Source organism: Beta vulgaris, chromosome 3 (genome assembly GCF_026745355.1).
Source record: "Beta vulgaris subsp. vulgaris cultivar EL10 chromosome 3, EL10.2, whole genome shotgun sequence".
NCBI lineage: Eukaryota > Viridiplantae > Streptophyta > Magnoliopsida > Caryophyllales > Amaranthaceae > Beta > Beta vulgaris.
The window spans coordinates 54,878,800-54,895,767 of record NC_079204.1 but is presented as its reverse complement, the minus strand read 5'-3'; the positions used below and the strand labels follow the sequence as shown (position 1 = coordinate 54,895,767).

Genomic DNA, 16,968 nt, shown 5'->3' with positions numbered 1-16,968 from the left:
TTTCTTATCTTAAAAAAAAAAATTAAAGTACTTTATTGTTCCATTCATAAAACTAGGAATTGCTTTAACTTACATAGTTACATAAAACTATAATTTATTTAGCATCCAAGCACTGTCTTGATACAGTTCCAGTCTTCCTATATTCATGTTACATAACTATTTATAAAAGATCATTTGCATAGTTACAATACAATGATAATTTGTGAAACCAAAAAGATAGTTTTACATGCACATAAATTTGTACATCAAGGACCTTATTTATACATAAAGGACATATATACTCTATTTACATGGATTAGAATACAAGAGTACCTCTTGCGAGGTCAAGTCCTAAATTTGTGACCTGCTCTCGATCAATCCACAAATTTTGCACAAGTTGAGTGTTTAAACGATCTTTATCTTGATGTTTTCGAAACCATTTTGTGATCAAAGGGCATTCTTCTATCACCAAAGTCACAAGTGATATGGACAAGATATATTCAGGCAATGAAGCAAGTTTCCTACAGTTGATTATTTCGACATGCTTGAGACCGTACAGTTGCGTAAACAGTGAAGATGGGATTGCAACCAAGTTAGAACAACGCTCAATTGTGAGCTTTTGAAGAGATGGATAATCTCTCTTCTCTACTTCTTTCCACATTTCCAGCTTAGAGAGGCCAACAATTGTAAATCTCTCTAGGCTTGGAAATGCAACAGAAGTGCTATCGAATCCTCGAAACTTTTTCCCAATCTCTATTACATTATTCATTTCCACCAAGCTTAAGTACTTCAAAGATGGTAGTTGTCCCAAAGAAGGAAGTACCTCTGAATTATCACATTTGAACAGGGTAATACTAGTAAGATTTTCGAGTGTAGGATCTCCGATCCAACTAGGAAAGCTCGTACCACCATAACACGATATTTGTAGTTGTTCCAAGCTAGAATTTGGGCATAGTGCTTGAAGAATCTCATCTTGGTGCACTTGCTTATTACTAGATTGATGCAAGTCACTCCACCTCAACTCCAACTCCTTCAAATGCTTCTTTTTGAATAACGCAGCTTTCTTAACTTCTGAAGGATGGACAACATTTTCCAACCTTGATATGCAAAAACTTCCCTTAATCTTATTCATTTCTTTCAATTCTTCGATGCTTCGACCATCATCCTTATGTACAAGATATGCTGATAAGGTCTCAAGCTCAGTAAGTTCTCCCATTCCTCGCGGCAACAAAGATAACTGTCCAAGAACATCAAGCTCAAGATGTTTCAAAGATCTTAGCTTTTTCAACCCTTCAGGTAGTCTAAATAACCTTCTACATTCTTTGAGTTTCAAGGTTTCCAATTTCAAGAGGCATTCTAGAGTTTCAGGCAATAACTCAATCAGGGTAAATGAAAGATCTAAGTACTTTAGTTCAATCATATTCCCTATTGAATTAGGCAACTCAGAGATATTAGTTCTACTCAAATCCAACACCTCCATATGCTTGAGAGCTGCAAATACATTTCGCGGTATTTTGCTAATACTTGAAACATCCTCACTTAACAGTAGAAGTGCTTTAAGATCCTTGAACTCTTTCAATCTCTCAAGACTTGCTTCGTCGATGCCATCGCCCACCAACGAAACATACTGGACTTCCTTGGATACTTTATGATGATGATGCAAGTTCTTCAATAGAGAAAACTTCTTATGTAACATTGTGCTATTATCTTCTTTCAACTTATTTGTATTTACTTTATATATGTCTTTTGCAATAGAAGACCATGTTCTTGCTTTTGTAATATAGTCATTACACAATAGTGTTCTGAAATAGAAGTCACCAATACTATACTTATGATCACCCTTAAGAAAACCTCCTGATATCCACTGTTGAATAAGTGTGTCTTTGTCAAATTCATAATGTTGGGGAAAAAGTGTGCAAAAATGCCACATTTTTTTCTCCCCTTCTAAGTGATACTTAATTTCATCTGCTGACAAAGCCATATCTTGCAATTTATTCAAGAATTTTTTCCTCACCACATCTTTGTTTCTTGTTGACAAGCTTGATTTTTGATCTTGTACACCAAACTGCTTTCTTTCTGGTTTTTTCCCTGATGTGCTCCCTATCCATGTATTTTTGCCTGTATCCATTTTGCAACAACAGGAATGTTAGATAAGTCTTAATGAGTGGTCAAACAATCTATTGTTGCGGTTTTTTATGTATTTTTTTTGAAGCTCTTTGCTAAGATAAAGGGTCTTTTCACACTGGAACTTTTCGCAGGTTAATCCGGTCTGGGTTTGCGGGCACACTTTGAGAGGGAGGATAGTAAGAGAAAACCCTTACTCAAAGTGCTCTTAGTGGGGATCGAACCTTTCAGCCTTGAGGTTGGGATTTGGGGAGTTCTCTCCTTACAAGTAGGGCAAGTTTAGCTTGGTGTTTTTTTTTTAATGTTTGCCACTTTTTGTTTTACACGAAAACTTGTTATACAAATGATGTAGCGTTTACTACATGGTTTAGTTAGGCCAACTTAAAATTAAAATTACATAGTGCAGAGTTGACTTTAGTGTAACGTGAGTAATTCCCTCTCTTATATTTTCTCTTTTTTAATTCCAGCATATTTTTTTATAATTAAACTTGATAAACTTTGACCGTATATATATATATTTAAAGATAACATTAATTATTAAGTATTATATTATTAGATTCGTCTCATTATATATTATTTAAAATATCAATTTTTTTAGTTTTTGTTTATACATAATTACGATATTAATGATTAAAATTTGTATAAAAAACCGTGAAACAGATATGGTGTAATAAAGAAATTAAAGAATAGAGGAGGTATTCAGGTATATTATACGCTAGCTATAAACAAGAAGGTAGACATTCGATACACAAGAATTAAGTGAGATCTAGATTATTTTGATCATCATAAGTACCTTCATATCTTGTGGATGTTTTCAGCATCTGCATGTGAAGTGAAGAACAAGTTAGGGAAAGGAAAATTATGTGAGCAAGTAGCAAGAAATGAAGGAAAAACATGTACACAAGTTTCCAGCGGAACATAATGCATACATGATACATACTATCATAGTCCTCCGTTTCTTTTTGTTGTTTCAGTTGCTTTTTCACAATTTTCGTTACAAATGTTAATCATTGATATCTCTAATTACGTGTTGGATAGAATTAAAAAAAATTGATGTTGTGTAAATTCATTAGATAAAAACAATATTCCACATGATATCTTATTCATATATATAATATATTGGGGATAATTGATAATTTATCAACAAAATCTGGCTTGATAATCAAGATATTCCATTTAGGAACAATGAATAGAAATTAAAGGAGCAGTTCATTTACTCTTGTCCCAAACTCCCTTTAACTTTCAAGTTTTTATGAGAAATCACCTTATAAAAAATTATTGTCCCAAACTACCTTACTTTTACCATTTTATTGTTGACAACTACCTTATGTCGATTTTCGGCGTTGACTCTTGTTTTTTCCGGTTTTTTTTTATGTCACGTTATATCACTTGATCTCTTCAAACCCTTTTTCATTTTCCCAACCCTAGCTAATTTCCCCATTTCCTTGTATGCACACACTCTCTCATATCTTTGTGACACTTTGTACCACCAATTTACCATTAAATTCCTCTTATACTTAAATTAAAATTGAAACAAACTCACTCTCAGCCTCCTCGAATCTCAAGCAATTTCTACAAGGGTAATTAAAAATAAAACTCTAATTTGCTTTCAAGTGGCTTCACAACTATTTTTTAATTTTTAATTAAGTTTGGGATATATTTGAAAATCTAATCATACTTCTTTATTTTAGCAAATATGACTTTTCTTTTTGGGATCAAAATTTCAGATAAAGGGAGTAATTAATTGACATGAGCGTTAAATATAAAATCTAGTAAACGTTTGAATCAAAGAGAATGACCCAACAATGGTAGGACTTGACCTCGGCTTATCTGAACCAAAATTTTTCCTCGATAGTGTGTGCCTTATATCTTGTAACATAGGACTTACTAGCTTTTTGTGCACGTTATGTGTGTAGCAACATTTTGGAAATAACTATTGAAAAACTAAAAAAACAAAAGTTTCTATTTAACTTCACCTCTATTTTGTGAACAAGAAAGATTGAAATACTTACAATAGTATTTAAAAACACATTAATAAATGAGTATAAGTAATGAAATTGCATCTCTAACTAATGTTTTTTGTCAAAGTTCTAAACAACCCCATGAACCATGACAAAAAGAGACAAAAATAATGCAGTCATTTTTCGCTTTTTTCAATTCTTAACTACTCCTCCCATTCACAAACCCATCTCTCTCAATTTCACGCAATTTTTTCCCCTCTCTATTTAATTGAAACAATGCACTCACTTTTTCTGATCTCTTTTTCATCATTTTCCTCAATTTTCCCCCCAAAATTAAACCACACTCGATATTTCTGTATTTTTAGCTAACCTCTCAATCTCCGCTTCTGTGGACTTTGAATAGAGCTTTGAGTTTCTCAACGAGCTCTCGCTGAGTTCTGCTCCCTAGTCGTCGAGTTCACTCTCCTCAAACCTTCGATTATGATCTTGTCGCTATTGGAGCTGGCTTTGGCGATCATGGTGCTGCTCTTCATGCCGTCGATAAGGTAATTTTGAATATCGAGTTGATAGGCTGAAATTCGATGATGGGCACAAAAATTTTGTTTTTAAAATGTGGGTTGAAGTATTTTTTTTTCTCAATTATTTTTTAATATCTAGGCACAAAAACCATTCGTGTTGAAGTATTTTGTCTCAAATTTTTTAAATAATATGGCACAAATTTGAAGTTATTTTTTTGATGAAATTTGATTTTTTTCCCGACCATTTATGATGTAATTTTAATTTGAATTTCAACTATATTTAAATGAAATTTTAAATAAACCGTAATTTAAGTTTTAATTTTTTTTAAAAAAAAAATCTAACACAGCACATATTCGTAAAATTTAGGCCTCGTTCTTTGGGACTAAGAGAAATAAAACAGAATTGAACTGAAATTAACTGTACTGAACTGAATTGAACTGAATTGAGAGAAATTGAATTGTAGAGAGAAATTAACTGAACTGAAATTAGCTGAAAATAAGTTCAAAAGAACATGATTTGAGTTGGCCCTGTAATGAGAATGTCGTGTATTTTTTGTGTGTATGTAGTATTAATGTGTGGTAAGTTTTTGATTATAAATCTTTTGATTGATTGAATCTTTTTTATTGGCAACTTTAAATTGAGCATTACGTGAGTTGATTGGGTGTAATAGAGATTTGATTGATTTGTTTTTGGCAAGTTTATGCATTGAATTGCTTTTGATTAATTGCTACAAGCTATTTTTGAAAATTAGAAATGTAATATTTTATGTTGTGGAGGGTAATTAAGTAAATTTCTTGGGAGGACACCATTGCTCATTCCTTGGCTTATATAATAGAGATAATTCATACATTGAAAACTCTATTGTGCTCTCAGGAGCACGATGCACTCCATGCACTTAGTAAATTTGTTCCATTTTCGATGAGAAATGTTCTATTTCAACAAATGTTCATTTTAAGCATATTTTTTTAGCAAAAAATATTTTTTATTTTTCGTAAAAATTGATCTATTTTCAATAAGCAAATGTTAATTATAACAAATGTTTGTTTTAAGCTTATTTTCAGTAGAAATTTATGTTTTATTTTTCGTGAAAATGTTCTATTTTTGATAAGCAAATGTTCTATTTTAAAAAATATTCTTTAAAAACTTATTTTCCACCAAAAAATTTGTTCTATTTTCCCTGAAAATATGTTCTATATTTGATAAGCATATATTCTATTTAAATAATTGAATTATAGTAATGTTCGTCTTCAAAATAAAATGTTCATTTTCGTAATTGGATTTTGGTAATGTTCTCTTAAACAGTAAAATGTTCATTTTCGTAAATGAACTCTTGTAATGTTCTATTTCAACAATAAATGTTCATTTTCGTAGGTAATTTTTGTAATGTTCCAACTCAACAGTAAAATGTTCGTTTTCGTATTTATAAATGTTATATTTTATACCGTGGGAGCACAATTGTCATTGTGTTCCTGGGAGCACAATGCACGCATTAATCATACATACATCAATCAAGACTATATATAAACTAGGTAGAAAGACGAATTATTTTTTTGGATTGCGAAAAAGACAAATTGAACTTTTCCAATTTCAATTAGAATGATGTGATCATATATCATATGATATATCGAATATTTCAATGTCATATAGTGTATCAAAAGTTTTCTAGTCGAAAATTCAATTCGACTAAGTACTAGACTAAGCGATGAATATAACAAAAAAGAAAAATGAAAGGCCCCATCCGATCATATTTCTCCAGAGATGAAAGAAAAGACAGGCAATCTTTTTTTCAGAGCTACCGTCTCAATAGAAAAAATATTTTTGTTATAGGTCCTGTTCGGCTGTTCCTAACTTATTTGATTTCTTTTTGCCTATTTCTCAAAATAAAAGCTAATGTAAAAATTACAAACCTCCAAATGCTTGTAGACATCGAACAGGTTCAGCCACTCATGTCTTGCCAATTCATCTAATACAGCCTCAGGGGTAGCTTCTGCAAGTAATAATTGGAACACATAAATTCAAACATACAACAAAAAAAAATTACTATAGGTTATATTTGCTCGCAATAATAAAACTTTGGAATTGCACAAACTATAAAAGTAGCCACACACTTTTAATACCGCCTAGTCTGTTCACAGCTTCAACAACTATTTGATGAACGTTTTCTTCAGAGACTGAATCTTTAGTTTCCACAAAACGTGAGATGCTTGATGATGGTGTAGCTGGTTCCTGCAAATGATTCCACAGAAATTCTTTAATTACAAAGTTAGGTAGCCCTTCTAATCCGAAACCATTAATCAATTTGTTGTACGTATGCAAAAATTGTATTTATATTTTAGTTTTTCTAAGGGTGTTCACCATCAATTAATTGTACAATTAACCTTAATGGGTCGATTAATCGTTATAACGGTTATGAAATTTACCAACCATAACCTACGCGTTAAGAAGCTATTATCACATCTCCGATTCTAACCCGTAACTTGTATTTTATAAAACCTTTATTTATGGTAATAGAATATAGAACTATTCCTATGAATTTAGTTATTAGCGTAAGCTTTTGGTTGAATTGATCATTTAACACACCATAATGCGTTACCTAACTGCATGTCCAAAAGGTTATGAAGTTTTACTAAGCATTATTGATAGTTTAGCTACACGAACTTGTAACTCTTTTTGTAGTCCTTATTCAATTGATTTAAGACTCATTTTCCCGGTCCATGTAGTGAATTTAGATTTAGATGAAGCATTTGGGCTAAAAAGGTCAAGTATGCTCCTCATTCCTGCCATCTTTTGATTTCATTTATGAAAAAGAAATACCACTCAGTTTTATGCATGTTCGTGTGAAAACTAGTATGTTTTAAAGGGTATAAGATAAGATAAAATAAGAGGTTAGATAGCACAATAAGGGGGCGTTTGGTTGAGGGGTGTGAAGAAAGGGAAAGGGTTTCCAAGCTTATGTTTTCAAACTTATGTTTCCCTTACTTGATGTTTGGTTGATGATTTTTTCCTTTCTCTTTACCCATTTTCCAGTTTAGAATTACCCCCCTTACCCTTAGATCCATTACCCAGCCCCCAGAGGTTTTGGATACCCCCAAATCCCTCTACACCATAACACAACTGACCACCACCACCACCACCAGGCTGACCCTACTGACCACCACCACGACCATCTGAGCCGCCGCCACCACCCTCCACCTGAGTTGCCAACCCCCGCAACCCGCGAAAAACCCCACCCCACCCACCGAAAACATATTTCCAGCCGCCAAAACCCACCCCAACCCTTAGAAACACCACCCAACCGACGAAAACCTCCCCCCACCCGTCGAAACCCCACCACAGCCCTCGAAAACCTCCCCCACCTGTCGAAAATCCCAGCCCAGCCCTCGAAAACCTCCCCCACCTACCGAAACCCTACCATAGCCCTCGAAAACCTCCCACCACCCGTCAAAAATCCCAGCCCAGCCCTCGAAAACCTCCCCCCACCCGCCGAAAACCCCAGCCCAGCCCTCGAAAACACCCCCACCCACCGAAAAGCCTAGCCTAGAAGCCGTTGGTCACGCGCGACGCCGGTGCCGGCGTAAGTGAGAGAATGAGATTGGGGGACGGAGGGGGAGGGAGGTAAAGGGTCAACTTTTGTTACCCTTTCTCTTGTCTAACCAAACACATGGGTAATTTGGAGGGTTTGGAATTCCTTTTCTTTCCTAACCCTTACTTGATTCCTTTCCCTTTCCTCACTTCCAACCAAACGCCCCCTAAACTAGAATGTAAGTTCCGATACGATAAGATGAGACAAAATGAGTTGAATCAAACAGACCCGAAGTAATCAAGAGTTTTGAGCAACTCAAACTAAATCTTGACTAACAATGAACAAGATTTCTTAGATAGAAAAATGAGATGTAATAGAGGAATAGAGAGAAAATAGAGAGACTAAGCTTAAGCTTCTAATTGATTTTCCCGCCTAAAATTCTGTTGAGGTTGTTATAACTAACAAGTAACAATCTCCTATTACAGGTACATAATATGATCTATGAAATTACCTGTGATAATCTCTTCTGTTCGCGTCTTGATTGCTGCAATTCAAGCAATTGTAAAGCACCAAGTGTTGATTGTATGTAAGATTTATCTTTTCTAAATAGTTTCATCATATTTCCTGCAATTCCAAACTTTGTTTCTGATTTTTTTTATTGGTGTTGCAAAAGGATAATTCAGGATCATATATGATAAAACCAATATGTCACATTTTAAATATTGTGGTTTCAGAAATCCTAAGAGATGAATTTAGGGAGACAAAAAAGGTGTCTTGTGCTGACTTTTTTTTGTGTTTCTCCTCCAGATCAAACCTACATACATATATGTATTATGTATATGTATAAACAATAATGAAAAAGACAGGGAAGATAAAATAATACACTTGTTCAATATAAAAGCAGAAGGAAATGAATAAAAAAAGTTGTTGCGGTTTTAGACTCTACTTCAAATACTTCATGCATCCAAGTTAGGAACACCGCGTAGACCTCCGCCGGCCGCGGGCCGCCGGGTTGTGATGAGTGTTTAGTTTATATACTCATGAGCATGATGATGTGCACCATGTTTGGGGTCAATATTCTTTTTTTTTTGTGTTTGCACCCGGTTCACCCTTCGGAATATATCGGATCGAGGCCAAGTTTGGGGTGGTTAGGTGTCATTCCTCTCCTAAGGGTGTTGCGGGGATTCGAACACGGGTCCGTCCTACCAAAGCCAGTCCCCATCACCACTAGGGTCAATATTCTTTACATTATTATATATGTATAATTGTATATATAGGGAAAGGCTATTGTGAAAACACATCATTTAGGTGAGAACATTTTTTTATGTGAAAATCTTATTTCTATTATATAAGGGAAGGGGGGAGCAATGGTATCCTCTTTTGAAATGCCTATTTTGCCCTCCTTCCTTTTCTAAATTGCAAATTCACTTACAAATCAAAGGGGGCTTCAAACAAAAATATCAAAAATATAATTATAACGATCATTCACAAGTCAACTAAAATCATAAAATTGCATAATTTGCGTTATGCAAATCAATAAAAAGAGGAAGCTTTATAAAAACTTAAAAATTCACTTACAAACTACAACCTATGAAAAAATTGACTTGAAATCAAAGTGTCCACTTTCTTTACAATTTATGAAGTACTGTACTTAATTCAAAAATCAACTAAAAAATTATAATATTAAAAATCATAAATAAATTCAATAAAATTTCTATTTTGTTCATAAAATTTAACTTTGAAAAGTAAAAAAAAAAACAAAAAGAATGGTGAGAGACTTAACTGACAGAAACTAAACCAATCAAATTTTGCAACTAAAAACAATTATACTTCGTATGTCTAATGTTCAAATTGTGACTCTTATGCCGAAGAAAATCGAGTTTCTGTTTCGAAAAAAATTCAAACACGCATCGCGTGCAAAAAATTCTAGTGTTCTATAAATTAAGTGATATGTTTTTAATTATGTCTTCTTCTTTCTAAAAAACATACTCCATTACAGTTTCAAAATCAAAATCAAATTCAAACAATTTCTTCACAAATTTGATAAAATTTTCTGAAATTCAATCTATTTGGCTCGCATTCATTCACTGCAAATTTATTTTGTTTCTCTCTCTTCTAGATAAGACTAATTCTCTCTTTTCAAGAATACCCATTTTCTTTACTAAGATAGACTTAGTTGAGGCTCCATGTTCAACTTCAATCAAGTTCTTTGCAAGTGCAATAAAATTATTCATAAAATATTCAACTTATTTAGAATGAATTCATGTTTGTTCTCTTTTCTCAAGATGTCAACTTTCACTACTCAAGAATACCCATTATCTCTCCTCAAAAACTCCACTAAATTCGAGATAAAATTTAACAAAGTTTTTCATATATAAATCAACAAAGTTACATGAATTCAATAGAGGTTCTTACCAAGTTTGACGAATTCTTCATCAAAAGCTATGAAGTTCGATTTTATTTAGGTGGAATTTCATGTTCTAAAATTAATTTGTTATTTCATGTTCTAAATTTTGTTAATTAATGTTCTAAAAATCATAGTAGTGTTCTATAAATAATTGTTGTTCTAAATATCATAGCGGTGTTCTATAAATTATTGTTCTAAAAAGTATTGCATAAGTTCTAAAAAGTGTTGAATATGTTCTAAAACCAAAAAGTTAAGTATGTTCTAAAAAGTATTGCATATATATTCTTTTATTGGGGTTGTTAACTTTTGTAAATTATATCTTTTTTTTTCTAATGAAACATGAAATGTGTTAATTCATTCAAAATTGTATTTTATTATCAAACATGAAATGGGTTACTTCTACTATCACCAATTGATTTTAGTATGAAATCTTCTTTGGGCTTATAAAGTGGACCAAACCTCTCCTCCTCCTTGTTCGGATCACCCAGGCCCGTTATGAGTAGCTCCTTATAACCAATTGACAATGGTAGGAGTAGCTCTTCTAACTTATATTGTGGTATTTTCTCTCCTATTTCTCCAATGTGGGACAACTCACATGTGCACAATATATATGGGGTTCAAGAGTTTGTATCTCACAACCTTAAAGTTATGAGATCAAACTTCACTAGAGGCACTTTGGAGGTGCGATCCCCTTACCTTCCCCACTCCACCTCCCACTTTCGAAGGGTATTGCCTGTGTAGCCAGGTCAATTAGATTAGCATGTGCGAGGTTTCGATCTAGTAGGGCACTTCTACTTACCAACTAAAAATTTTTATATATAGGGGAAATCTCTTATGAGAACACATCTCTTATGTGAAAGCAGATTTAGTTTTAGAACATATGTAACATTCTTTAGAACATACTTTTTTTTAAAAAAAATGATTTCTTTTTTCGGTGAAACATACTTAACTTTTTTGAACATGTGAAACATTTTTTATGACATATGCCACACTTTTTAAAACAACATAATTTACCTGTTTGTTGTTTAGGAAATATACATAACTTTTTAGAACATATGCAACACTTTTTAGAACAACATACTTCACTTGTATGATATAAAAATAGTGTATATGTTCTACAAAATGGTGTACATGTTCTAATATTTTACTAGAATTAATTTAGAATACACTTGTAATAATTTATTACATACTTGAAATAATTTAGAACATGTTGAGAATAATTTGGAACATAACTTGAAAGAATTTAGAACACACTAAAATAATTTAGAACATACTAGAAATAATTCAGGACATAAGGTTGAAAACATGTGTATAACAATATATGTATAAGTGTTGATTAGGTTTTTACGTAAAATGATGCGTTCATGTTTTAGAAATCATAGCATATGTTCTAGAAAATTTTGCATATATATTTTCATAAGTGTTGAATATGTTCTAAAAACAATAAGTTAAGTATGTTTAAAAAAATATTACATATGATATGAAAAGTAGTGTTTATGTATCTGTTGTCACATATGATATATATTCTCACATAAGGACTCATTTTCAATATATATATATATATATATATATATATATATATATATATATATATATATATATATATATATATATATATATATATATATATATACACACACACACACAATGGTATGGGTTTGGAATCAGGAATGAAATCAATGTGGTATAAGTTTGGAACTTGATACCTAATACCATGTGTTGGATTTTATTTGGAAACAGATTTTTTTTCCTTTATTTAATACGTAGAGGCATTGGTATGAGTCAAACGCACATCCCCTTGGGTTTCTAAACCCCATACCTTATTTTGAGGTATGGGCTTTAAATCTATCAAATTATTAAACAAACACTAGGTATGAGTTTTGCTCATTCTAAACCCATACCTCACACCAGAATCATATGAACCAAACGCCCCCTAAATGAGTTTATATTAACCATTTTAGTGCAATAAATGTAATCAATCTGGTTAGTAAGGTCAAGAACCGTTTTGGTCGATTTTGATCCAAGAATTTTTAGGTTGTCGAGTTTGAACAAATACGAGTCTTCATATCACAAGTTTGCTTCAAAAACCAATTTTTTCAGGTCGGTCTTGAATCGAGTAAGTCAATATTTGACTTGTCTATCTAAAAGTGTTATTTAAACATATTTATAAACATATTTATAAATTTGATAAATTAAAATTTAATAATCTTAGTAACAATATTCCTAAAGGTAATAAATAGTAGGTTTTTAGCTATTTAACTTTTTAACTTCCTACTACCATTTTAAACTTTTTTAACATATATTTTTTTTATACTAAAAAACAGACATTCCGGTTTGTCGATCCGGACCGAAAATCCAAAATCGGGATTTTCTATGGACTGAGGATCATACCATAATCTTCTGTCTAGTCCGGTACGGTTTAACCCTGATCTTTGTACATCCCTAACCGCCATTACTAATCGTCTAGTAAACAAGTTATCAATTCTTTGATTACATTTTTTTCCCTAAAAAATAAACAAAATAATTGTGGTCATGTCAACGCAATGTGGGGTTTTTCATGTGGTAGATCAAACAATGAACTTGCCCTTTATTTGCAAAAAATTCAAATCTCGTGTTCTTCTCTATTACATGGGATGGGATGGGGTAGCACCAAAATGTCCAAATTGAATTTAACAAGTAATTACATATTTGATATCTCTTTAAAATTTTAGAAAATTTAGGTTAGATTTATATATTTTTCAATATTTTTGCAACTTGGGACATTGATCATATTATAACGTCTCAATTTTTCAAATAATTTTTATTACTAATTCTAACATAAACTAGTTTGTAGATCCGAGTGATACTATGATTTTTTTTTTAGTTCATTTTAGTAGTATATGCTCTTATGTTTTCATAGGGCCACTTGATTTTGATCTTAGATTTAACGTTTAGTATTATTTAGGGAGAGCTTCCAATCATTTCACATGCATTCAAATAATATACCATATTGTGGGGCCAGACAATTGCTTAATTTTTTTCTAAATGTGTTGGCAAAACAGAGTAATTCATTTTTATTCATATTATATACACACTTTTAGAGCTTAATTGTTGAATTCCATCAAAACTCACAATATCATTTTATTAAATTTTATATAACGTGGACTTTGCAACTTGGAAGATGCCTATAAAAGCTGGCGTAACGATAATCTTATTTTATTAGTATTCAGATTATGCTTTTGTCATGAATAAATTTACGTCATTAATTTATTATTGATCATAATCACTTGTACAAGTGTATAATAATATCGTATATTTTAAGATGATTGCATAAGGTCAAATTAAATGGGATCAATTGCGTACAAATTATGCTAACCACGTAGAGAGCTTGATCAATATGACCTTTCGTGAATATTTAAGTCCTTAATCACGTAGAGAGTTTGATGAATATAACCTTAAACTCTATTGTTTAAGAGTCAGGCTAAATAATGCACTGTTTGGTATCGAACATGTTTTCTATTTTTTTTTTTTTTTTTTTTGATTTCAAAGTAACAATTATTGATCAAAGAATGTGTATATATAAATATTATTTTTGTACATCAACTATGTTTGCACATCAAAATAAGAAATCATGTTTGCACATCCAAAAATCATATTCAACCATCGATGATCTACTTTGGCTATTGCACATCTCAAAATTACGTATTTTGTACATTCAAAAAATACGTTATTATAATATATATAGAGAGAGAACCAAGTTCCAATGAAAACCAAGTTTATAATGAGAACAACAACGAATTTAGTAATTTACATGTAAAGCAAAAAGACAATAAAGTAAATCACATTGACTAAAAAGTAAATAAACAAATATGCAACTTCTTATTCTTGATATTTTTAACTTAAAAAGTACATTAATAGCCCTAAAACATCATCATTGCCATCTAACATTTCAATCAATTTTGTAAAATTACCATCTTTGATAACTTCAAATTAAAAGTAAAGGAATATCTGGTAAAAGTTAGTGGAATTGTTCCAATAACCCTGGGTTTCGGTTTGTTGTAATTCCGGGTTGGGGTCGGGTTGTTGAACGACGAGTTGAAATTCCTAGTGGTGTCCAATTCAAGGGTGGTGCAATTATGGTGTCCAATTCAAAGGTGGTACAATTGTTAGGTTTCGTGGTCCGATTCAAGGGTGGTGTTTGATTTCGTGGGCGCTGCGATGCTGTTCGATTCAAGGGTGGTGAAGGTAGTGTTGGCCGGGTACTAGGTAGTGGGCAGTAAGTGAAGGTGGTGCTGGATGGTGGTTAATATTTCCTTAGTTTGTATTTCCTGATCACCTGCTTAATGCCTTAATCATACTCTTATATATTCTTTTAAATTTATTTTGACTGAACTGAAATTAAACTAACCAAAGTGAAATTAACTGAATTGAATTCAAATAAAATTAACTAAACTGAAATTAAATTAAATTAACTAAACTAAAATTAAATTAACTAAACTGAAATTAACTGAACTGAAATTAAATGAACTAAACTGAAATTAACTAATCTGAATTTATTTACTGAACTCAACTGAAATTAACTGAAATGAGAGAAACTGAACTGAATTGTATATTTAATTTTCTAAAATAATAATATTTGATAATATCAATAAGTATCAATACTTATTAGCAATACTTATTAATAATAATATAAATAATAATAACAACAACGATGACAATAACAATAAAAATAACAATAATAATAATAAAAATAAAAATAGTAATAATAATAATAGTAATAATAATAATAGTAATAATAATAATAACAATAAATTTAATAATGATAATAATAATAGTAGTAGTAATAATAATAATAAATTTAATAACAACAATAATAATAAATTTAATAATAATAATAATAACAATAATAATAATAGTAGAAATAATAATAACAAATAATGAAAATAGAAATAAAAAAATATTGTTATTATAAATAATAATAATAATAATAACCATATTAATAGTAATATTGAAAACAAAAATAAAAATTAAAACATTAGGTAAGATTGAACTGAAACAAAATGAACTGAAATTAACTTAACTGAAATTAAATTAACTGAACTGAAATTAACTGAACTAAAATTAGTTTAAAATAACTAAACTGAAATTAAATGAACTAAAATTAACTGAACTGAAATTAACTAAACTGAACTGAAATTAATAGAAAATAAGTTAGTCCGAACGAACATGGTCTTGATACTGCATTAGGAAATTCTTCCTAGGAGTTTGTGCAAAAGCCAATTATTGCAATTATTATGTTAATTACGAAAGACGTACAATGTTTATGCGATCAAAACTTAGCCTTTTTAAATTTTTGGTCCAAGATCCACCACTACGTCCAGTAATCTGTTTTTGATGAATTTGTGGCTTTGAGCCCTGAAGTTTGGGTATGATTTAATTGCCAGATCTTTACATATAAATGATATTACAAAAATAAGGTTGATCCATTAATAATAGGTTTTTAACTATACTAATATAAACTTTTACCTGTTCTCTCACAATAATACAAACTTTTGATTATTTTTAGATAATACAAACTATTGCCTTTTCAGTAGGGCAATGTGACTTTTAACGTGTGAAACAGGTAAAAGAAAATTTTAAAAAATCGAAAATCTCTTTCTCTCTTCTCCCCTCCTCTACCAACTGAAACTCCACCACGAAACCACTGGACTCTCCCCCTCACCTGGCCACCACAATCACCTGCAACACCACGTCTCCTCTCATCCACCTCAGAAAACACCATTCCTCCCCTCCCCACCCCCGAAAACACCACGCCTCCCTCCCCCACTCCCGAAACCACCACGTCTCTCTCCCCCACTCCCGAAACCACCCCCACCACTCGTTCACCCCCGAAACCACCCCCACCACTAGTTCACCCCCGAAAACCACCCCCACCACTTGTTAACCCCCTAAAACCACCAAACCCAACCACCTCACCCCCGAAAACCACAAATCTCGGCCACCCTAGCCTCGAAAACCACCCCCCTCCACTCCCTCACTAATACACAAAACCCAACCACAACCACCATGAACCCCACCCATCAAATCTTGTCAACACCACACTCACTACCACAAACCCCAGATCACCCACAATATAAAAACCACAAACCACCTCAAATAAACCGCCAAAGCAAAACATCACCACCATTATTTCTGGGTGGGGCTGATTTGGGAGAGGGCGGTGGGTTTTAGGTAGGGGGCTAATTTATTGTGGGTGAAGGGTTGTTACGAGGGTGGGCGGTGGGTAATGGGTAAGGGGTCTGATTTCAGGTAGGTGAGGGGTTGTTTTGGGTGTTGCGGCTATTTATAGGTGAGTGATGGGTTGTTTCAGGGGTGGAGAAAGACAATGGAGGGGGAGCAAGAGAGAAGAATGAAATGAAAAAAAAAAGAGGAAGAAGAACTAGAGCAAACAAGGAAGAAGGAGTAAGTGCCACGTA

At 32.3% G+C, this 16,968-nt stretch overlaps 1 protein-coding gene across 3 annotated transcripts; it reads right to left on the bottom strand.

Annotated features, from left to right (window-relative positions):
* Positions 1-67: 67 nt before the first annotated feature.
* LOC125495431 (putative disease resistance RPP13-like protein 1) lies at positions 68-8,900 on the bottom strand. Of its 3 annotated transcripts, none has more exons than XM_048640007.2 (5): positions 8,618-8,900; positions 6,692-6,809; positions 6,491-6,570; positions 2,897-2,924; positions 68-2,097 (listed from the first exon to the last, which is right to left on the bottom strand). In XM_048640007.2, exons 1-5 carry the CDS (start codon positions 8,723-8,725, stop codon positions 296-298), a joined length of 2,136 nt encoding a protein of 711 aa, XP_048495964.1. In that variant the 5' UTR covers positions 8,726-8,900; the 3' UTR covers positions 68-295. The 3 variants fall into 3 exon arrangements, with proteins under 3 accessions (XP_048495964.1, XP_048495965.1, XP_057249179.1); XM_048640008.2 differs by lacking the exon at positions 8,618-8,900 and adding an exon at positions 4,435-4,635 and having other exon boundaries at positions 6,692-6,716; XM_057393196.1 differs by lacking the exons at positions 6,491-6,570; positions 6,692-6,809; positions 8,618-8,900 and adding an exon at positions 4,435-5,463.
* Between the last annotated feature and the right edge of the window lie 8,068 nt (positions 8,901-16,968).

Coding starts and splice junctions, on each gene's coding strand:
- LOC125495431 (XM_048640007.2), bottom strand. CDS start 8,725: ATGATGAAACTATTTAGAAAAGATAAATCTTACATACAATCAACACTT. Junction 6,810..8,617: donor AACAGAAGAGATTATCACAG/GTAATTTCATAG, acceptor AATCATTTGCAG/GAACCAGCTACACCATCATC. Junction 2,925..6,490: donor ATGTCTACAAGCATTTGGAG/GTTTGTAATTTT, acceptor CTTCACATGCAG/ATGCTGAAAACATCCACAAG.